Source organism: Beta vulgaris, chromosome 7 (genome assembly GCF_026745355.1).
Source record: "Beta vulgaris subsp. vulgaris cultivar EL10 chromosome 7, EL10.2, whole genome shotgun sequence".
NCBI classification, from domain to species: domain Eukaryota; kingdom Viridiplantae; phylum Streptophyta; class Magnoliopsida; order Caryophyllales; family Amaranthaceae; genus Beta; species Beta vulgaris.
This window is the reverse complement of record NC_079208.1, coordinates 4,690,926-4,715,142: the sequence shown is the minus strand read 5'-3', so window position 1 is coordinate 4,715,142 and position 24,217 is coordinate 4,690,926. Positions and strand designations below refer to the sequence as shown.

General features: G+C 33.4%; 2 protein-coding genes across 2 annotated transcripts; both read right to left on the bottom strand.

Annotated features, from left to right (window-relative positions):
* Positions 1 to 2,211: 2,211 nt before the first annotated feature.
* Positions 2,212 to 9,849, bottom strand: LOC104898456 (protein NRT1/ PTR FAMILY 5.5). Its single transcript, XM_048633717.2, has 3 exons — positions 9,611 to 9,849; positions 5,631 to 5,857; positions 2,212 to 3,702 (listed from the first exon to the last, which is right to left on the bottom strand). The coding sequence occupies exons 1-3, from the start codon at positions 9,627 to 9,629 to the stop codon at positions 2,344 to 2,346; spliced, it is 1,605 nt and encodes a 534-aa protein (XP_048489674.1). The 5' UTR covers positions 9,630 to 9,849; the 3' UTR covers positions 2,212 to 2,343.
* Positions 9,850 to 17,772: 7,923 nt separating this feature from the next.
* On the bottom strand, positions 17,773 to 23,005 carry LOC104898390 (glutelin type-D 1). Its single transcript, XM_010685467.4, has 3 exons — positions 19,931 to 23,005; positions 18,361 to 19,081; positions 17,773 to 18,187 (listed from the first exon to the last, which is right to left on the bottom strand). Exons 1-3 carry the CDS (start codon positions 20,133 to 20,135, stop codon positions 18,034 to 18,036), a joined length of 1,080 nt encoding a protein of 359 aa, XP_010683769.1. The 5' UTR covers positions 20,136 to 23,005; the 3' UTR covers positions 17,773 to 18,033.
* Positions 23,006 to 24,217: the final 1,212 nt, after the last annotated feature.

Below are 24,217 nucleotides of genomic sequence, written 5' to 3'. Positions count from 1 at the left end.
TTTCTACCCAATTAATTTTTTTATTTTCTACTTCATTTGTCATCACACATTATCACACGCATTGCGTGCATGTAAGACTAATATAATATATAGTGAGTCTTTTATTATGTGTGTGTTATTAACTAAATTAGAACATGGACATAATTGACTAACCATCTCAAATAGTTCACTAATTTACTGATTTAATTAAATCAGCCCAAGTAGTTAATTTACCCAACCATTATCTCAATTTGAGATAATTCTCAAAGCCCAACAAAGCATACAACATACTTAAGTTATCAGGACTTACATACTGCTTCCACTGATGAAGCACGACAAGGGAGCTGCAGCGAACGGGGTCTGAGCTTCCGGCGACGGAAGGCGCGACGAGGCAGAAAGTCGCGTGTGGGCGGCTCGCGACGGTGCTCAGGTGTTGTTGGGACGGTGCGCGCGGGTACCGCAGACCAAGCAGAGGAGGGAGAGAGAATGAATGGGCGAGGAAGAGAGGAGCTGAGCGAGAGAGAGCTGAGGACGAGGGAGAGGGGATGCGGGCGACGGAGAAGTGCGGCTGGGTAGGCGACGGCGGTGGTGGTTGGCGCAAGGTGGTCGTCGGCGTAGGGTGGTGGCAGCCTAGAAGGTGGTGATGAGATGGTGTTGGTTCGAAAACAGAGGAGTGAGAGAAAGAGAGTAAAAGTTTGAAGCTTTGGGGGTTTCCTTGGATGGTGATTTCCGACAGAAGGTAGGGGAGATTCCGGGGAGTTTGTTAGTGATGAATTGTGGAGCAAATATGGGTATTTATAGCCATGGTTGAGCTTCAAATGTTGTCCAATTGGATTGATGGAATTGAATGAGAATAAATGGGTTATTGGGTGATTTGGTTTGATTAATGAATTTTATATGAATATGAGTTTGATTGAGCAAGAATAATTCGTTTTAGAGTTAGAAATCCATGGGTGGGTTTTTATTTTTTTGTATGAAAACAACCGAGATGGAGCAAGGGAGAAGGAAGGAAACTTATTGTTTCCATTTTCATTTTTATTTTAATTTTATTTTTCTTTTATTTTATCTTCATTACTCTTTATTCCTTTTTCCTTTTCTTTTCTCTTTTCTTTTCCTTTTTACTTACCAACAATTTTGTGTAGTAATTAATTTGTTATTATTTGCAACTCCTTGCCCTACATAATATATATATATATAATTAACGATTTAATTATCATTTTTTGGAAACAAAATTTCGATCACAGCTTATGATTAAACGAAAAATTTAACCACTAATTATTATTATTTAATTTAAGCAAGTTTAAAATTTTCGGGATATTATATCGTGTGCATACAAAACTATTATATATATATATATATATATATATATATATATATATATATATATATATATTATATATATATATATATATATACATATATATATATATATCTATTACATAAGGGAAGGGGGGGAGCAATGGTGTCCTCTTTTGAAATGCCTATTTTGCCCCCCTTCCCTTTCTAAAATACAAAAGGAATGTTATTAGTTTATCCCCTTCCCATTCTAAATTACAAATTCACTTACAAATCAAAGAGGGCTTCAAACAAAAATACAAAAAATATAATTATAACAATCACTCACATGTCAACTAAAATCATAAAATTGCATAATTTATGTTATGCAAATCACTAAAATGAGAAAACTTTACAAAAACTTAAAAATTCACTTACAAACTACAACTATGAAAAAATTGACTTGAAATCAAAGTGTCCACTTTCATTACAATTTATGAAGCACTGTACTTAATTCAAAGATCAACTAAAAAATTTACAATATTAGAAATCATAAATAAATTCAATAAAATTTCTATTTTGTTAATAGAATTTAACTTTGAAAAGTAAAAAAAAAAAGAAAAGAATGGTGAGAGATTTAAGTGACATAAACTAAACCAATCAAATTTTGCAACTAAAAACAATTATATTTCGTATGTATAATGTTCAAATTTTGACTCTTATATATGCCGAAGAAAATCGAGCATCTGTTTCGAAAAAAATTCAAGCACGAATCGCGTTCAAAAAATTCACGTAAGTCACAAATTTCTCAATCAAGAAAAGGAAAAAGCTAAATGCAGCCCTAAGGATTGCATATAAGAAGCTAAAAATGGAATTAACAAGCATTAACTGATAATTTATTACATAGATTAATGCAAACTTTTGTCATAAATTTACAACTAAATTCCATTTTAAGCAATGTATTTATGTCTTATATGCAGCCCTAAGGGTTGCATATAGCATAACCCTTAAGAAAATACCATCTTTGATGTTTTACAACATGTTGCCGTAAACAATAAATGTTTTACAACACACTCATGAATGATATGATTACTGACGTAATGGCACCATATCAAACCAATCCAAACCCCTTAACTCTGCTGCTTGAACTTCCTCAATTTCTGAGTCAGGCAGAGGTTCAGGCAATTCAGATTCTCTAAATTTGGAATAATATAAAGCTACCAATAAATAGATAGCAAAATTTATTGCACTCAACAATGTTAGCATCCAATAATAGTAGTCGAGACGACTTTTGTTAAGGTTGGGCTGAAACCAAGTTTGCCTTCCTCCTCTGCCACTAACTTTTCCTACTATATATACCGAGAGCACATTGCAAAATATCCCTAATCCAAGTACAAAATGTAGGAAGCTGTTCAAGTACTTCTTTAAAGACCTCGGCGTTTGTTCTTGAAAGAAATTGAAAACACAACAATTGTAAGTGCCATCGAGAACTCCCAAAAAGAAAAATTGTGGTAGCATAAGAAACATACTCAGGGGAACTGACCCCTCAGACTTATCGATCAAGCCATGACTCTTCACCACATCTAACCTTCTTTTCTCGACCAATGCAGCAGACATACAACATACGACTGAGACACCTAGTGTACACACGGTAATAACCCATCTAGATTTTTTCCAGTTGGATGAGATTAGTCGTTTACATATTTTAGTAGTCACATAGTTTACAAGTCTATAGAATAACATGAAAAAGGCAGTGGGGACTTCCCAATGTCCGAGCTTTGGATCCATTTGTTCCGCTTGCTCCGTGAAATAAGTGTTCCCAACGGAAGACACAAGGCCCCCGACCACAAAGGTAGACCAAATAGGAAACTTGCATATTAGAAATTTTGCAATAGTTTTGATCATTAATGAGATCACAAAAGGTTCGATTGATGACACTTCTTCCACTCCAGTAATATGGTACCATGGCTTGGCAACAAACAACAAGGTCGACAACAACAAGATTAGGACAGGAATTCCAAGCCTTAAGGACCAAGGCATTACCCAACATACTAAGACTATAAGAACAATAGTATAAACCCCATTGCAACGATATAGCCAAAACTCACTAGGCCAATGATATGCTCTATTCTTCAAAACCTTTGGATCAGTAGATGATTTCGCTTCTTGTAGTACTCGTAAGAGTGTTTCTTCGCCACCCTTTTGCACGAGTGCTTGCCTTACATTCCATATATCTCGCGGTTTCTTGAGGCCCATTCTTTTCCCTCGCTCAAATATGTATGACCTTTGTGATGTAATGCAAGTAGCCATGGCTGTGACTAATAGAACTAAACCAGTATAGAAAAGTGTTACTTGTGTATTACCTATACACTTGGGTTCGTATTCGCTACATGTTCCGGTAGCCTTTGAAAGCATCGGTGGTGTGGACATCGTTACAAGCAACAAACCCTGCGATGTCGATATAGTCAAGGTAAACAAAAATTTTCTATATGGAGTATGTGTGCAGTGTGCTCGCGTGTGTGTGTGAAGACACTGGACGACTATTTATCGATTTGGGGAGATAAATGCTAAAGTGGTTGACACTCAGAGGGTGTTTGGTATAGAAAAACTTGATGTAGGAAACAGATTCAAATAAACGTTTCCATTTCTAATTGTTTGGTATGAGTGTTAAGTAACAAATAGCATTTTATGAGATTTATATTTATATTTGATGTTAAATAATAAAGAGAGTTACTTAAGGTGGTTAGTATATAAGCTTCCTTTCTCTCTCTTTTACAATTACTTTTGTAATAACAACCTTTTTGTTACAAAGATATATCAATCTCTTCTGCTTCTCTCTCTAAACCTCCATGATTGATCTTTAATGTTGATATAATATCAACTTCTTCATGGTATCAGAGCTTAATCTCTTTCATGAGATTTACGTTGAAATTGTAAAATTGCGATTGTGTTCATCTCATCACAATCTTTTTGCATTTCGTAAAATTTGATCTTAGCGATTGTTTGCGATATTCTATATCTTGCAACTTTGCTGATCAATTGAAGATTATTCAATGGCTGATTCTGAAATTCCTACAACTAAAAGTGTGAACAATGAAACTGGAGGTAATATTGATCCACTTTATGTAACTAATTCTGATAATCCTACTGCATCTTTAGTTACTGCTATATTTTCTGGAAACAATTTCATGAGATGGAGCAGAAATGTAAGGAGAGCATTAATCCCAAAGAATCAAGAAGGATTCATTAATGGAGAATTGAAAATACCGGATGAAAATGATAAAGATTTTAAAAAATGGAAGAGATCGATATATCTTTGTAACAGAAAGATTGTTATTACAAAAGTAATTGTAAAAGAGAGAGAAAGGAAGCTTATATAATAACCACCTTAACTAACTCTCTTTATTATTTAACATCAAATATAAATATAAATCTCATACGTTTTCAGAGAGAAACACAATCCCCTCATGTGCTACCCTTATCAAACTAGTGGAAACAAATCACGTTTTCTTTCTCAATCATAAACCTCTCAATTGTTTCCATTCCACTAGAATACCAAACAACTATTAAAGGTAACAATTATTATTTTCATTTCCACTCCTTATCCAAATCCTTTTCATTCCGTTTCCTTTAATCATACCAAACACCCCCTAATATTAAACCGCTAATCATCACTCATTATTTAATATAAAACGCGTACATGTTTTTTCTTTTGAAATGCAGAAATGGTATGCTAGCTAGGCCATATCAATAATAAATTAACGATCAATATAGTGGCAAATAAGTAATAAACAAGATATGAGAAAGAATGTCACTTTTTACTTGGTACATCTCATGGTTTGAGAGAAAGTATACTCCCATATCCGGTACGGGGAAACTTTTCCATACCAGATACTTGATATGATTAGATGTAGCTTATATATGATTTAATAGTTAACTGATATGATAAGATATTGTTAGGATATGATATAAGATTTTAACTAACAAGCCCCCACAAAAAAAATAAGAAAAACAAAAAATTTATAATTTTTTGATATTACTTTTGTCATCAAAATTACATAAATGCCATGGTATTGGCACATACCCGGTATGGGAATATCATTGCTCCATTGTTTGATAACCATGATCTACGAAAAGTATAAATATACCATTCTGTTTTTGTCATCTTCCTAACTATAACTCCCAAATATTTGTCATTTTTCTATAAATGGCCCTACTATACCTATAAATTTTTCCTAAATACTTGTGCCAATAATAAGTAATTAAAAATATTCATGTAGTTCTTCAGAAAAAATTAGGTTGAAGGAAAGAAACCCTTAGTATCTTATTCTGTAATGGAAATTGAAGTATGTGGTAAGAAAAGTAGAGCAACTTACTAAAATACCAGAGATCCCAGACCACAAAAGCATCCAATAATCAGCCATCATGGGATTACCAAGTGAATCGATAATAAATCTCAACCCGAGTGGAAGAATGGCAACTACTCCATCAAATATGTTGATAACTGCAGCTGCCTGTATGATGCTCATATCCCATACATCGGTTAAGTATGGCATCATCAACCACATCGTGTATGATCCATACATAATCACTTGCGTCATAACTGCATAATATTATATCAACACTTAAACACAACACCGTACTATAATTAACCTACGTATCCCGATTATTCCATCTATATAAATATATTAAAAGGTGTGTATAGTAGTGTCTATGTATCACGTGGCAGTTGGCACCCTCCTTCTACCACTAGAATTTTGTCACGTGCCTATTAATCTCTATTATATAAGTCAAGGAGGAGCAATAGTGTCCCCCTTTGAATTTACATATTCACCCCTCCAAAGTATAAAACCATTTCACACATAAACTTACAAAAAAAAATCCAACCAAACCTCTATTAAACTCAATCAACTCATATAATTGTCAATCACATAAACTTGTCAATAAAAAAGATTAAATCAAATTAAATTTAGATCCAATCAACTAAAAAACTTTGTAATAAAAAACTTACCAGAAATTAATACCACATACAATAAAAAAAATATGACATTCTCATTACAAAGACAACTCCATATACAAAATTAATCACAAATACAAACTCCAAAAAAAATTATGTTTTTTCATTACTCGGATATGCAATTTTGTCACTGATAGTTACTTTAAAAAATATTTTTAGATACTATTTGTAAGTATTTAAATACTTCTTACTCGCCAAATGACAATGAACGTAGATACATATTTTCATAATTTTATTTTTCATTTCTTTTAATACCGAGTAATAGTTATCCCTAAAATGTCACAGCACGCATAGCATGCAGAAAAAGCTAGTCAACAATAAGCCAGGTGATTATTATTTAAAAATATATATATATGCTAAAGCTTTGGCTCGAATCCCTGGCCTCAAGTAAGGATTTCCAAAGACTCACTATCTCATCTAACATCTTTTAGTGATTCATATTTTCAAAAAATTATAGATATGTATTGTAATTAGTAATGTGACAATAAATTCTGACTTCTAGCAATAAAGTTTATTTTTCTTATTTGTTTTTTTTTTTGCAGTCATCCCCTTACTCCATCTCCCCTTTTCGAAATTCACCATGAATGTGAGAGTCCTCTACTTCGGAACTAATGGGGTAGTTTTAGTGTTTTACAAATAATTCTTGATGCTAATCAAATCTTATTGTTGTTGTTCGAGAATACAAATCAAGAGATGGAGTTTAAAGGTCAGAGGACAACTTCCATAAAGGAGGACAATGAAATTGTTAATCATAGCACAAATTTCTTGATTGCGTATAAATTTATTTCAGGTATGATTTTATGTGCCATGTGGAACCTTTACTCTTGCACTAGAATTTTATCGCGGATGCAATGAACCAACGGTAGATTGGTCATCATATTTTTTGGAAAAATATAATGATATCTTGAATCGACCGCATGACCTATTAATAAGCATTAAGATACATTTACCGCTACACCAAGTGATATATGGTGTAATTATTTTAAAATTAAATTATTTATAGATGAAAAATATAAGTATCCGGGAGAAACTAATTATCTACACTAATAACTAATATTAGAAGGTTTAGGAATGATGTCACGTGGCGCTTTCCCTTAGAGTGTCTAACTTCATATAATCCACGCACAATAAAAAAACAGGAAATATATAGTAAAAGCTTTTACTAATGATTTGGGGTTATCCAATAGTTTATTGCAAAGAACTTTCTCACATCATGTTAGATGTCAAGGAAAATCAATTATGACTTCAAAGATACATAGTTATATTATTATTATAAGCTTCTGAAGTAAGCAAGGTGGGAAATAAATAAGGAAAATTTCAAAAACTTTATCTTTTATAACAAACTATCATTTAATATTTATTTTCATAAAACTACCATTCATAATAAAATCCTTTCAAAACACTACCATTTTATGATTTTAGTTATGCTTGAGTACTATTAAAAGAAAATTTGATAATCACATGCTATTCACGTTAGCACGTTACCAAACTCAAACTGATTGTAGTTGGGATAATACGAGTATACGACGAGGCCTCGGCTTATCCAGAGGGGAGGAAAGTTGTACTCCGACGATATCCTGAGTCATTCAGAAGGGAAGGAAAATTATGTTAACGTGCTCAAGTGAGTAGCATGTAATGGTCAAATCTCATTTTAACTATCATACTTATCTAAAATCGTTAAGTTGGAATTTTTTGAAAAGACAGTTTTATAAAGAAAATAAAAGGGTAGTTTTTTTAAAAAAAAAAACTATGTTATAAAAGACAGTTTTACGAAAAAAAAATTTAATAAATAAGGATGATATATTTAACTCATTTAAGCTACCTATATTGAGGCATATACTTTTGGATTTATAATGGTCAATGGTCATGTGATTTTGATATTCCTATTAGAGTTTTTTTGTCAGAAACAATCTTTTAAAAGTGTTATTTTATGAGAAACAACTTTGTAATTTTTTTTTGTGAAAAACAACCTTTAAACTCAATTTTTTGTGAGATTAGACCACAAGCCTAATTTCTGGCATTGACTTCAGTTTTCCGGCCTTGACCTTTTTTACCCCCTCCCTCTCTTATATTTTTCTTGAAATTTATTTTCCCTCCAATTTCCTTCTTATAAACCCACCTTATATAACCACTTTTTCTCTCTTTCACACTTAACCACTTCTTCTCTCTCTTCCACATTGAATCCAAATTCGAAAATTCCTAAATCTTCTTTGCTGTTTTTGAGGGTTCTTCAGTTGGTAAATTTAGGATTTTTCATCTCAATTTATTTCTTCTTGTTCATAACATTTAGGGTTTATCTTTTCAATTGAATTAGGGCTTATCTTATCATTGAATTAGGACATTCCTTTGAACTTAATATGTTGTTTCTTTGTTGTAGTAATATGGTGAAAATGTGATTGTGGATTTCCAGTTGCAACAAGGACAACATGGAATCATGATAACCCATGCAGAAAATCAAGTGTAATACAACAAAATCAAGTGAAAAATCCTAAACTTACCAATTGAAGAACCCTAAAATACAACAAAGAAGATTTAGGGATTTCTTTGGGGAATTTTCTAATTTGGGTTTAATGTGGAAGAGTGAGAAGAAGGGGTTAAGTGTGGAAGAGGGAAGAAGTGGTTATATAAGGTGGGTTTATAAGAAGGAAATTGGAGGGAAAGTAAATTCCCAGAAAAACAAAAGAGAGGAAGAGGGTAAAAAAAAGTCAAGGCCGGAAAACTGAAGTCAATGCCTGAAAACTGAAATCAATGTCGGAAAATAGGCTCGTGGTCTGATCTCAAAAAAAAAAAAATAAGAGTTTAAAGATTGTTTTTCAAAAAAAAAAAATTATAAGATTGTTTCTCACAAAATGACACTTTTAAAAGATTGTTTCTGACAAAAAACTCTTTCTATTATATAACTCTTTTTCTTCTTAAAACAGTCCTAGTTTCTCGTTTTCATACTTCTTCATTACTTTGATATAATGCCCAGATTTTTTGGCTACAATAATCATAACCCTCTATGCTCCATTATTAATCTTTCTCATTTTGTAACACACTTAATATGTTAACATTCTCATGCATGACTAATTCTAATACCTGAATAATGTGAAATACTAAGTACTAACAGAACAATGTAATGTATAAACAACGGAAATGGTACTAACAATATATCTTCTATATTCTAATTTCTAATAAGCATAAAAATTGCAAACATCATACAACCTATGCATCCCACGGGCTAATCTTATTAGTTAAATCAATACAATGATTCAATGAACAATATCATTATCAAAAGAAAGAAAGATTACAAAAGGCTAGAGAAGCTCTCAATTTAAGAAGTAAAAATGGTAGGATTACCTGTTGCAGAGACCAACATTATAATGGACAGATGTTTGAATTTGAGGTTGTAGAAGACCAATTAACGATGAAATACTCTGTAAAGTTACTGATGAATATGTACACTTTTTTTTTTCTTGCAAAAGATGAATATGTATGGTAGACTTGCTAACTGAAAAGATACTCTTTAAAGTCTTTTCGATCCTATTGTTTAAGATAAACTCCAAATTGTTTAAGATAAATAAGTGGAGTATGTAATTAGCTCCAATTTAAAAAAAAAAATGGTACTATTATTCATTGTTTACCAGTAATCAGTGTATGTTTACACCTAAAAGGCTAAAAGTGGATTTCTTTTTTTTAACCATGCATCCTCGCTGTAATACAGTATCCCTTACCACTTACCAGCTCCCTAAAGAAATATTAAAGAAAGAAGGTTGACTTAAAAGTAATTAAACTGCTGGTTGGAACTCTGAATTCAGATTAGATTTATAATGTTAAATCGTTGATTAAAAAGATCAACTTCTACAGTTTATTATAAAAAGAATGACTTCAGAGTTCTTAGTAAACGACTGGGTTTAATTTATAAGCAGCTTAGATCTCGATTCTATATTATATAATTAGGTAGTGGAGTAGCTTTTAGGATGCACACATTTTCACGTAAAAAAAAAACAAACAAAATGTATGCACGATCTTCAGTTTCAACCCTCCTTGTCTCCAATTAGTAGATCTTGGACCAAGGTGTAGGATGAGCATCCTACACCAGCTCCAAAACACAAGGTAAGAAGAATGAAACACATCATTCAATATGCAAAAAAGTAATTGATTTGACAGCTAATGTACATCCCCATTACATCCAGTGTACATGTCGAAAATTCAAAAAGTAACTGATTTGACAGTTACTGTTAGAGATGACAATGGGTAGGATCTGGACAGGGTCCTCTAGGATCCGGATCCAGATCCGTTTTTTAGGCAAGGATCCATATCCTACCCGGATCCACTGGGTAATAAGAATGAGGATCCAGATCCAAATCCGTATGGATCCTACGGATCCGGGTCCTAAACGGATCCAAAATGGATCCTTGCCTATTTTCTTCAAACTATTCTAATTTTCACAATAATTAAAGATTTTAAACAATGAAGTCATCTAATATCAACCAAAAAATACATTTAATTTTTGAAAAATAACCATTGCAACTACTTACAACTATTCAATTATCAAACGGTAGATTAGTTATCAACCCAATTTTCGAACTTAATTATCCAGTAAATTCGCACAAAAATCACACATTAATTAGAACAATAATCTGAAATTCAAGTAAAATTCCTTTTACATGTAATAACTAATATTATCAAAATATAATATTAAATTATAAAAATATTATGAAAACGGGTAAACGGATCTGGATCCGGGTAATTGTTTAGGACCCGGTCCAGATCCGTTTTTTCAAGGAGGATCCAGATCCTACCCGGATCCATTACCCACTGCCATCTCTAGTTACTGTTCACCATTTAATAACTGATTTGATGTCAACCGCCATCATTTTCCCTATATACTGTTCACCACTTCTCTCTTTTCCACAGTCAACCTCCTTGTACATTCTTGCCTTCGTGGTTGTTCATTAACAAAATCAAAATGTACAATGACAACCCAGCTGAAAGTAACCCAATTCCTGAAGCTGATGTCAAGTGAGTAATTTGCAATTTTTGTACACTAGGTGTGTTGATGTTTGTTCACTAATGAAATTCAATATGTACAATTACAGTCTCATACCGAAATTCACCACTTTCTCTCTTTTCCACACTCAACCTCCTTATACATTCTTGGCTTCGTGGTTGTTCATTAATAAAATCAAAATATACAATGACAACCCCCAGCTGAAAGTAACCCAAATCCTGAACCAGATGTCAAGTGAGTAATTTGCAATCTTTGTACACTGGGTGTGTTGATGTTTGTTCACTAATGAAATTCAATATGTACAATTACACTCTCATACCGAAATATGTCAAGTGAGTAATTCTCAATCTTTGTACACTAGTGTGTTTAATGTTTGTTCACTAATGAAATTCAATATGTACAATTACAGTCTCATACCAAAATTCAATAAAATCACAATGTACACTGATGGTCATTGCTTTGATCACTGAAAATCCCCAAATGTACTCTCGTGTATTATTGTACACCAAATCATATGCATTTGTACATTAAAAAAATTGTTTCAAGTGATGAGAGAGAATGAGTTGGCCCACTTTCAAAAATACTGCCAAAAGCCAGCCAGATGGGCAAGGTGTAGGATGCTCATCCTACACCTCGGTGTAGGATCTAATTTGCGCCTTGTCTCACGCAAATTAGATCCTGGAGAAGGGAATAGGATGAACATCTTACACCTTCCTCGAAGTGACGTCGTTTCATGTTTTAGGAGAGCCAAATATTTGACTGGAGCAGTCCTTTTGAAAGTGAGTTATTAGTTCCTCCATTTCAAACCTTTGTACTTTGTTTCTTACATCACCCACTCATTTACTCTCTTTTTCTCTCATTTATTTTTCAGAAACCATTTCAATTCTCTCTCTCATTTATTTTGTTCTTCATTTATTTCTCCCTGATTTTCATTCATTTCTATCATAAATTCCAAAAGTTGATATTTGATTTTATTTTCTGTTTTACATTTTTAAAACTTTGCATGTTTTATGTACTAAATTTGTAAAATGAGGGATATAAGTGGAAATGATGGAATTTCAATTAATAATGTTATTTCTTCTAATGCAATGGGAGATTTTGGTGATGGAGGAGAAAGAAAAGAAGATGCATTACTAGGAAATTCTGATATTTATTTGTTGAAATAATTTTTTTGATGTACAAATGCATATTCAAAGGTGAAATAAGTTAATTCGAACCTCATTTTCTTCTAGATAATCTCTTGGCACTGTGCCTTGCACAGTGTGAAGCAGTACTTTCATTCTTTCCCACATTAGTGTTTCTCCCAACCTTTTCATGTTCCCCCTTAACTGATGATGCATCTTCTTCTTTCACTATCTTATCAATATGACTTTGCTCCATATACCATGAATCAAGATTAAAAGCACTTGTTGAACTTTGGATCAATGTGTGAAGAAAAGAAGGATAATAATAGGGAAATGAGGATAAGGTGGGACATATGAAAGAAAGAAATTATGAGGCAAAAATGTCAAACTCATAAATAGAAAATCAGAATATTGGGATAAAGATCAAGCTTGCTATAGGAAAAATAGAATTTGCACTTCATAGCTCAAAAATTCCGCAACTTAGGATCATATAGCTCATTAGTTCGGCAACTTAGGATCATGACATTAGGACAACATCATTAGACCATTACGAGTCCTTTTTATATCAAGTGGACCTTTACTCACAAAGCTTCACCAAGACATACATCAACACTCTAATTAATATATTTAAAGGAGGACAACATGCATAATACTCAACTAATTTCCAAAAATTCATCCCAAAGCCACGAGTTATCTTGTAAAACATTCATGCATGAAATTCAACATAATTACCTTGATCACACAATTGTGGTATGCTTAGCAAATTATTTTTCAAACCACTTACCAACATGACATTCCTAATGGAGTGTGTTAGGGATTTGCCGAAGTTTCAAATACCAATTATTTATCCCTTTTTGTTATCGCCAAATGTAATACACCCTCCATGGTAGGCTACTAGTGAGAGGAATTGAGATTTATCAGTAGTCATATGTCTTGAGCAGACGTTGTCAAGATATCATAGGCTGCTTCCTCTCACATTTGCCTGCAAAAAGATCACTTGTTAGTTTTAGGAACCCATATCTGCTTGGCTCCCTTTGTCTTTCGTTGAGCTTCTAACAAGTCTTTTCTAACCCATATTTGATTTACGTTCTTTACATTTTTTGCAAAACTCCTTTTCTTGATATTACAATTATCCATAAGGTGTCCATTTTTTCCACAAAAGTTGCAAATCAGATATTCAGGTAGATCAATATATTTTCTTTTACGAAAGTCTCTTTCGAAATTTCTGGCACTGTGTCGTACACTTTGTCGCTGACCTGTATATCCTAAACCAGTTTTGTTTCCACTGTTGGTTGTACTAGACAAATAATCGAGAGCTTTTAGACCATATGACCAATTTTCATACATTTTTCGAGCAATAGTCAATTGTGATTCCAATAATTCTACAGAAGTATTTAGATCACTATTTCTTTTTCTCGAAATTTCTAATTCTCTTTTCACTTTATCAAGATAGCATCATGAGGCAGCATGAGTGGAACAATTCTAGATCTTTGTCTTGATTCTTTTAACTTGAATAATTCATGATTTAGCGATTTAATTTGTTTTTCAAGACTCGAATTTTCAGCTTCTAGCACAGTGTATGGCACTGTGTGGTTAATAATTTCTTTAGCGAGAGACTTTTTGTATCTTAGTGCGTTTAACTCAACATCTTTCTCTTTAACAGTTTCTTCAAGTTCATCATTCTTTTTCAGCAGTATCTTATGGTCTTTTAACCCAATCTTTTGCTTAGTAAAATTTTCACTTCTTTTTTCATGATTGAAAAATCATCATTCATTTCTTGAGAATCATCAAGATATTTTCAAGCAAAGTAACAAGTTGGTTATTTGATAAAAGATGTATTGAAGGTTTTAGAGAAAGAAGACTTACCTCACTATCTTCAGTTTCATCTTGGGAGTTCGAACTTTTCGCCATCAAACACAAGCTCGAGTCGTCTTGGCACTGTGCCCTTCGATCTCTGTGATGTCCGTACAACATTCATACATAATTTTGATTCATGGCACTGTGCCTCTGATTGTTCTTCATCAGAATCCGAATCTCCCCAAACGGCAGCTATCATAGCCTTTTTAAGTTCTTTCTTGGATTGCTCCCTTCTTTCTTTAGGCTTCTCATCATGCCATAAGAGAAATTCCTTTATCTTGTGATCGTAATCACCACACTTAAAATAACCGGAATTAGTAACACTTTTCTTAAAGTTAGAGGTAATGCTCTTACCTTTGAAATTTTCATCTTTTCTAGGATTGTTGTTTTTGTTGTTTGAGAAAATCTTTAAATCTCCTTGTAAGAAAATTAATATCATCATCACTATCACTATTTTCAATTTCCAATTCAGTTCTCAAGGCTATACCTTTACTTTTTGGTTATTAGTTCTAGAAATTAAGACAAGTTCTTGAGTCATTAATGATCCAATAATTTGTTCTAGTGAAAGTTTAGTCAAATCTTTAGCTTCTTGAATAGCGGTTATTTTTGGGAGCCATCGATTTGTTAAACTTCTTAATACCTTTCTCACTAAATATTCAGAAGTATAGGTTTTGCCTAGAGAATGTAATTCATTAGTGATTAGTGTAGATCTAGTGAACATCTCTTTAATAGATTCGTCTTTATTCATAGTAAACAATTCATATTGTTGGACAAGCAAATTTATTCTAGATTGTTTTACCTCATTCGTACCTTTGTGGGCCAATTCCAGCGTATCCCATATTTCTTTTGCTGTAGTACAAGCCGAGATCCTTGAGTATTCATTAGGTCCAATTCCATATTGGAGAATACTCATAGCTTTGAAGTTTTTTTCGGCTTTTGCATAGTCAACTGAGTTGTAGTCATCTTCATCTTTGTCGACCATCTCTCCTTCAGCATCTTTGGTTTGGATAAGGATCGCTTCTTTCCTTATGATTTTCCACCATTCATAGTCCAATCATTGGACGTAAATCCTCATCCTACCCTTCCACCATCCATAGTCTTTTCCATCGAAAACTGGAGACTTGGAGTGTCTATCTCGAGAGTCATCTTGCATGTTCATGATTCCTATTCTCTAGAGATTAATCTTATGAGAATAGCCTGCTCTAATACCACTACTTGTTGGAACACAAGGTGACACTAAAAAAAGGGAGGGTTGAATTGAGTGACTAAATCTAATTGATTTTCGTAAAAACTTGGTTATGGCACTGTGCCAGGCACTGTCCGATTCGCTCGTAAATTTCTGATTTGAGTTTTTGCGAAAACTAAAACTTAGAACAATATGAAATCAACACTTAAACACAAGATATAACGTGGTTCAAACTTACCTCTGAGTTCTACGTCCACACAAAGCAAACTCTTTATTATTTTGAATCCTAAAATATCAAACCCTTGATACAATAAGATTCCTCCAGTACTAACCCTAGTAGTGCTGCCCAACACTTAACTCTAAGTGTTGCCACTCTCTATAATATTGAAATTACAAAAAAAAAATGATTCTTCAAAAGCGTGCTTCTTATTCAAGCAAATAGAAGTCAATTGCAAACTTCGAACAATTACTCAATCTGACTAGAACAGTGCTATATTCTATGCCTTAGGAAACTGTTTTCAGGTCTTAATATCTCCGATATTTTCTCTCTGAAAACGTGAGTTATAAAATGGAATTATATATAATCCCTTTTATAGTACATGGACTGGTCGAAAATCCTTCAAAAAATATTTAGCTTTTACTCATTAATTTAAGGGATAAAACCATTTCTTTTTAAAAAATAAACTTTATCCTTTTCATCTTTATCTCCAATTCTAAAAAGATAAGTTTTTTATTCTAAATCAATATTTATTTATATCTTTGATAACCAATGAATTTTCTTTTTATCTCATACTCCTTTATTATTTCGAAAATTCTTTTTCCCAAAACTGTTTTCGAATATCTTCATGGTTTGACTTATATCGATTTTTGTTAGAGTACTCACTTGACTTTGATGCAGCGTTTTGTCTTACCTGTTTTCTTTTTAATAAGCTGAATGGCCATTCAGGACAGAGGGCCTTCACAATTGATGAATTTTGGAATTGTAAAAAAGTTAAAGGTGGGAAGAGATGTCTTTTCTTAAATCAAGTGGGTAAAGATCCAAATTCCTCTCATAAAATTTGTGAAAAGGGTTGTGAAGATTTGTTCTATCCTCTTTTTGTTAGGAACGTGCAAACTTAATATGCAATGTGAAGTTAACTGACTTTTCTCTTAATTTGGTTATTTTTTATACTTAAGTTTTATAGTTATTTTTATTGATGTTAGAAATTTTTATTGAGCTTGGGCCTCCTTCTTAATCAAATCTGACTTCACCCCTTATTATTTCGCTGATAAGGGTAATCTATAATGAACAAACAAAGTTTGTTTCATTGTTACATTATAAGTGGAACATTCTGGTTGTATACAACCTAACAAAAGGACAGGCCTTAAGACAATAAGCCCAAGCTAATATAAAGAATATAAGATATAGGTATATAGCCCAACTATACATAGTACTACATCTTTAACCCAACAACATGTACTGTTGTAACTTGTAACGAATTCAATAAATTAATAAAGAATTGAAGAACAATCAATACAAGAATTTAACGTGGTTCACGTGCCTCCCATGCCTCCACCATGGTGTTTCATTCCTAGACCCCGACTCGCTAACCAGGCAGCGAGACCCATGTGCTTATTGGTTAATCCCAGAGCTAAATAATTCAAGGCATAGTTCAATATGTACATTTAAAATAAAGAAGGGAATGTTTGAACAAGAAATGGAAGGAGAACTATATAAAGAAATGATGTCCTAAACTCCTTAACATCGAGTCCTTGTACATGGATGATTGGATATTGGTATTCTAAAACTTTTCCAATTGGTACCATAAAATCTATCAATGGTAATTGGTAAGCAACGGGGTTGGGCTCGTGCTGGAACTATGCTTGTTGCTGTTGTCTTTAGGATCGAGTTTCGCAATGTGAGGGATTTTCTGCTATTGGAGCTCCTACATGGCCCCATAACTACTACACATGGAAATTTGTTGGCCATATTGTTTTAGGAAATGTATGTAATTTCTCCCGCTTGAAGCGTCATTTACTGCAATGTGCAATGAATTTTTTCAGTTGTTCTGAATCTTTTTGGCTATAATATCTTGTATCCCTAAGAATTAATCAATGTATTGGAAAAATTTGTGTTATATACCAAACACAATTCAAGCCTCAGGGTGTTCTATGTGCAAAAGCTGGGAAAAGAAATTGTGTTCTAGCACTTTTTCAGCAAAGTTTAATGATTCTCTTCCACTGTTCATCTCCTCTGAATCCTTTCTACTCTTCATTATTGTTTCGGAACGAAACAGAAAGACATGAAAATAGAGCTACAGCCCGTAGAAAAAAGAAAGTGCAACATTATTATAGAAAGATGTATTATCACAAAAGCTGTGTATAAGATGAGCACGAGTTTGAAAGCTAGTATTTATTTCCAGTACCCTCACTCTATAGCAACAAAAGCCGACGTCTACTAGAAAACCTAGCAGTAATTGTGTTTCAATAGCACAAACAAAGGTGAAGAATGTATGGAGATACACTAGCTAATACAAGAAGATAATGCTAGAAGTGACAAAATTTGAGGTCATATACTGGTTATGAGACAACTTGAAGTTATGTAAGGGAAAGATTTATCCTCTCAGTTAGAAGGTGGGAAAAAGATGGCATCCGAAGTCCTCTTTGATCGGAATTTATTCTCTATGTCCGCGCTCACATTGAAAGCTGCCTGCAGGACTTCAGGGGATAGAGCCTTCCATGCTGAAGTCTTTCCTGCTAAATGGGTGAATATTGGGCTGCAAAATCATCACAAATCATTCATTACTGAGTCATATAGAAAAAATTTAACCTTAAACTAATTGTAAGAAGAAGTGATTTAGTTTTCATTCAAGCAACCTTGTGAATTCCATCATGTCTTTAGAATCATGTGTTACAAATTCTTCAGCAAAGTATGAGATAGGAGACTTACTTAGGTGTAGTGATGATAGAGAACCACTCCATCCCAGAAGGATCAGCAATCTTGGAGACAACACAGAACCTTGGAACAATAAACAGTTGTCCTGCCTTCACTGTAGTTTCCAACATCCTTCTTCCATCGATGCCCACAACTTGAACACGGCCACTCCCTCGAACAATGTATGTGACCTGCAGTGCAGAGTCACACGAAAATCCAGGAGAGCACATTGCACTGCCATCGAGCCTCACAAGGTCAGCCCCAAGGCCAACCTCGCCAACCAAGGGCAAGTTCTTGGTGTTCAAAACTACTACTCTCCCACCATTCTTGATATCCACATCTAAAGGAGCTTCCTCACAGTTCAATACCATGCCCTTCCTGTTCTCATTCTTGGGTTCAGGCATTTTGGCTGATGCATCAACCTGGACTATTCCACTCCCAGGTTGATTCCCTACAAGAGCATTCACTGTTTTTTCATCTAAATCCCATGCTCGGCTTACAAATTCTGTACTGAAACCAGTGAAGATGCCATTTGATCCTGTTAAGAAAAAGTCTGTGAAGCGACCAGCTGTGTGGGCTTTCGAGGTGTCACCTAGGAAGAGAATGACTAGTTCTGTGTCTTCTTTGTTGTACCACCAGTTTACTACACCGAAAGGGAGGGCTATTGCATCGCCTTTCTTGATTGGTATTACTTTCTCTTCCTTTTCTGGAAGGACAATCCCACAACTACCACTGCCTGATATATGATAATAACAGAGAGAGTCAGAGTGCAAACATTACAGCATCCAATGAGTTATTAAGGTCCAATAAGTTCAGGGCCAATAAGTTAAAGAGAACGCACCCTAAGTTGTCTAAGCAAGATGCAACAATCTATCTTTGTAATCGATGGTAATCAATTAACAATTGATCAACTTTACAATTGATATACATAATTGATACGTAATATAGACCTTATCTTATTCATCCAGGCATTGTTAGACATGAAACTTCATAAAGAAGTGGGTGTAACTACATTAATGCTAATTTTTCGCTCATTGCTCATTCAGATACTCTGGTTCGTACATCATAATATACTATTCCAAATAAGTTTGTCTGAATTCAATCTAGAGCAACTCAATAGTCAATACATAGCTTAATATTTCTTGGCAACACAACATAATCTTGATCCAAATCAATAATAATTATTTTCCAGATGAAATCAATGCCAACATTATGTGGGTATTCTGTTAAAATTATAGCAGCTTTCAAAATGACATGATTTAGAATATAGTGAACATGATTTTGAAACATTACCAGAAAAAACATGAATTCCAGGCAATATAATATTACTCATCTGATGAAATAATCATGAATGAAACAACCAAATTCATCCATCTTCAACATAATCAAGAAAGAAGAAAGAAACACAAACAGTCGATCAGAAAGAAACCTATCAAACTTAATCTTGAAAAAATTTATAGAACACACCTATTAGTTATTAGTATATATATCATCATCAACAAATACTTATGGGTAATTATTACATAAATTAGAAAGAAACCCATCAAAGTTAATCTCGAAAAACCGGAACAAAAAGAAGACATACCCTGAAGAACATAGGCAACTTTGGAGGAATCAGAATAAGCAGGAAGAGAGAAGCCATTTTTTTGAAGCGCGAGTTTCGAGGCACCAATGTTACCTTGACGTAGCATGGGAAGTTCAGAGTCACACCATGCATAGTACGTACCTCCTGTTCCTCCATGAACTTTTGGTGCCAATTGTGGAGTCAGAACAATCTCCATTTTCTCCATCTTTGTGTTTGTTTTGTTGTTTTTTTTTTCTCTCTTTTGGTGAAATTCTATCTCTCTTTTTGTTTTTTTGGTGTGTTTTAGAATATTTTGATTGATGCAAGAAGATTAAAAAAGATGGATTACAGAAGAAATTTACAGTACAAATGGTATGGTATAGCTGATTTTGGGGAAATGGGTTTTATTTATAGGAAGTTAAAAGTTTTAAACAGAGATTCTGTTCTAACAGAAATTGTATAGACTCTAATCTTGCTAGTTTATAACGGATTTTAAGAGATTTGCCCAAATTATGATTTACTTTTACTTTGTTATTTTAAGATTAGATTCAAAGGGCATAAATGCTCTTTCACTAGTGTGCAATGTGTGCAACACACAATTTACAAACCCTTTATACACCATTATATAAGACGAACTGTTGAAAAGTTTGGTGTCCACGTCAAAAGACTAATATACTTTCACTCACATAATAATATAATTATAATAACTTTAACAAATGATACAAACATATATAAGCAATGAATTTCACTCCATATGCACGTTATTACATACAAAAATTATTAAAAAAAGCGGTCTAATTTTAATATAAAAGTAAACCTAGTCACTATATGGATTAAACTAGTCCTTGAAAGAAATTAACCTAGTTACTATTGGGCTAATTCTCTTTTTAATATTGGTCTTACCATTATCTAATTTTAATTTTAAAGTAGGCGGTCTCTTACAAGACAAACTCATCTATATATATAATGTTTGCTAAACGGAAAATTTGTCAAATCTCTATGAACAATGTTTCTTATCTATTATTTTAGGTTATGAGATTTAATAATATAATATTGTTTTCCACTTTACTTTTGCACACATTGCGTGCATATAAGACTCAAGCTTATCTATGAGGGATGGCGCGCGAAAAGGACAACCGCCCACTACCCAAACTTAAAAAGAGCCCAAAAATTAGAAAGCTTTAGGATATAATGAAGCATGTGCCTTACTAATCGTGAATTGAAGCTTAGTCCAGTGGTTTCCCTAGGGTCTAGTTCATTTATAAATATGTTGTGGGCCTAGTGTAGTACTCAGTAGGTAGTTTCCACTTTCACTGGCATAATATGTCTACTAAGTCGCTATCTTGCAAATCTCTTTTTCATTTAGATATTGGCAATTTCATAAGGTTAAATTATATACTGATGAATTTATGTTTATTATTAATAAATAATATATAGCAAAGTATTGAATTGAAAACATCTATACTAATATATTTAAAAGTGTTTTTAAGCAATTCTATGCGTTATGCGGCACTCTCCCGTTAATTGTTCATTCCACGCCATTAAGATATATTAAAAATTTAGAAATATGGTCCGTATAAGATCGACCACGTGACCTCAATTTAAGATACTAAAGTTCTAACCAATAAGCTATACACCATTAGATGATATTTTTTTAAAAAATAAAAATGTTAATAACCTAGGGCATGATCGGGACAAAAAACTAGTTTCATATGTAGAACTAGTACTTTAGTTTATAAGAGCACTTTGATTTGAACTCTTCTTTTATCTTTATTAAATAACAATTTTATATTAACAATTTGAAAAAACTCTAAATTTTATATGCATATATCTTTACAAGTTATAAACAACTTCTGTAAGTTTGATTTTCTTTTATGACTTACAAGTTAAAAAGATCTTATTACTTATTCATATATGTTAATTAAGAAAAAGCTAGAGCATTGCTTGGTTATTAACTAGTACTCCCTCCGTTTCATTTTAATTGTTACACTTCGATATTTTACACTATTCACAAATTTCACTTTGACCATCATTTGTGATTTATACATGGATGAAATTTAATCATGTGCGATCTTGTTAGATTCATCATAACATGTATTTTATTAATATGTACTTTTTATAATTTTTACAAATGCAAAACTAAAGATATATGTCCTCAAAGGTTTGCATTGACATGCGTGAAAAGTGTAAGTGTGTAGATTAAAATGAAACGGAGGGAGTAGAAGCTAACTATATACTAAACATAAATTGCAAAGTGCATTTTCATTCATTTAAAAAAGATTTTCTACTCTTTTACGTAAAGGTGGCAAACTGGTAGGGCCATAATCGGGTCAATTTTGTGTTCGGGTTACGTTCGGGTCGGGTCGAATACATGTCCATGATACTTTGGGTCATCTCGGGTCGGGTTAATCAAGTTTTTCAATTTCGCAAGTAAATAGAACACATATAAGACTAATGAGAGTAAGTTAAATAATTAATGAACATTAGCTAAATCATATATGGTATTTCGTAATAATTTTATCGGGTCAATTACGGGCCGGGTCACTTCCGCGTCAGATAGATTCACATTCGGGTCTATATTACTTTCGGGTCGGGTTTGAATCGGGCCGATTTATTTCTAGTTCGGTTCTATTCGAGTGGAAAACGGATCTCGGGTTGGGTCACGAATACAGGTCTATTTTGCCGGCTATACTTTTATGCCTTTGTTGATTTTTTATTATTAAGACTAGTAATAGATAAAGGAAGCAGCGACGTGCGACTATAGCCGACAAAATAGACCCTACCCGTTGACCCGACCCGAAACAACCAACACGAGACCCGTTTTTCGCCAGAAAATAATGACTCCAAACAACCCGATCGTAAAATACACCCGAATATGATCCGAACCCGGAAGTGACCCGAACCGAAATTGACCCAATAATGATGATCCGAACCCGACCCGAAAAGTTGTCAAATTAGTTACTTTTAAAACAAATTTAAGGAAAAATTATCATGAAATACTATATATGATTTAGCCACCCTCCACTAATTATTTAACTTACTGTCATTAGTCTTATATGTGTTTTATTCATTTGCGAGATTGGCTCGACCCGGTCTAACCCGATCCGATATGACTCGAAATCTCACGGACATGAGACGAACGCGACCCGAACAGAAACAAAGTTAACCCGATTATGACCCGAACCATATGACATGTTTGCCACCTCTACGTACAACGTGAGGAGATAGATAGCACTACGAGTGATGAGGGCATGAGGCTAAAGAAGGACACGAGAAAGGGGACTAGGGTCCTAACAATGGGGTAGTTTTACTTGGTCTAACAAAAAGTAAAACTAGTTTTAATTGGTCTAACCATTGGGACACTTGGTCCTTGGAGTTGGTTGGTCTAGAATTCCATACCAACAGCCCCTCGGATGGCGTGCACACACCTAATAAAGAGCAGCCACGTGGCGGAAAAAACTGGCGAAAAAATGGGTTAAACGCTGGGTTTTGGGTGAAAAAGGCGGAAGAAAGCAGGATAGGTGTAGCGTTTCATCTTGCGTGTGGGCCAAAGCAACAGATGAGCTGTCAGTGGCTCTGACGCGCGTCAGATGCCACTGAGCAGCAAATCTGTTGCTGCCGAGTGTTGTATTCTGCCAGCCTTTTTTGCTTAGCCCATAAAACACTAATTTGTAACATTACAAATATTGTAACGGTAAAAAAAAAATGACGTTAAAATTAAAAAAAAAAAATTACAATAACGACTTTAAAATATTTTTATCTATAAATTGAGCCCAAATTTCATATATTTTACCATACCTCTTCCTAATATATTTTTTATCTAATTAGCTCTCTACCTAATATTACTTAGAGTAAGTCAATATTATGGATTCAAATAATCCTAATTACTCCCAAAATTTCATGTATTTGTGTTTTTTTAATTATCTATCTTATGTAATGTGTTCGTTTTTTTTTTAATTTATAATGTCAAGTTAACGTAATTTAATTTAAAGTAAGCTAATTAACACATATTTACTATAATCTCAAGTTAATGCTAATTTAATTTAACGTAAGCTAATTAGCTAATTAGCTTGTAACGAAATTTAATTTATCGTAATTAATTTAACATAAGCTAATTAGCTCGTAATTAATTTAACGTAGTCTAATAAGCTTTTATTAATTTAAATCATTTATTTCATATTTAAAAAGTTAAACATTGAATATGGTGGGGTTTGGTAAAAGTATAGAGAGAGAGTATAGGGTGGGGTTTGGTAAAAGTAAGAAAGAGAAATAGAAAAACCAAGTAAGACCAACCAAGCCATTGTGACA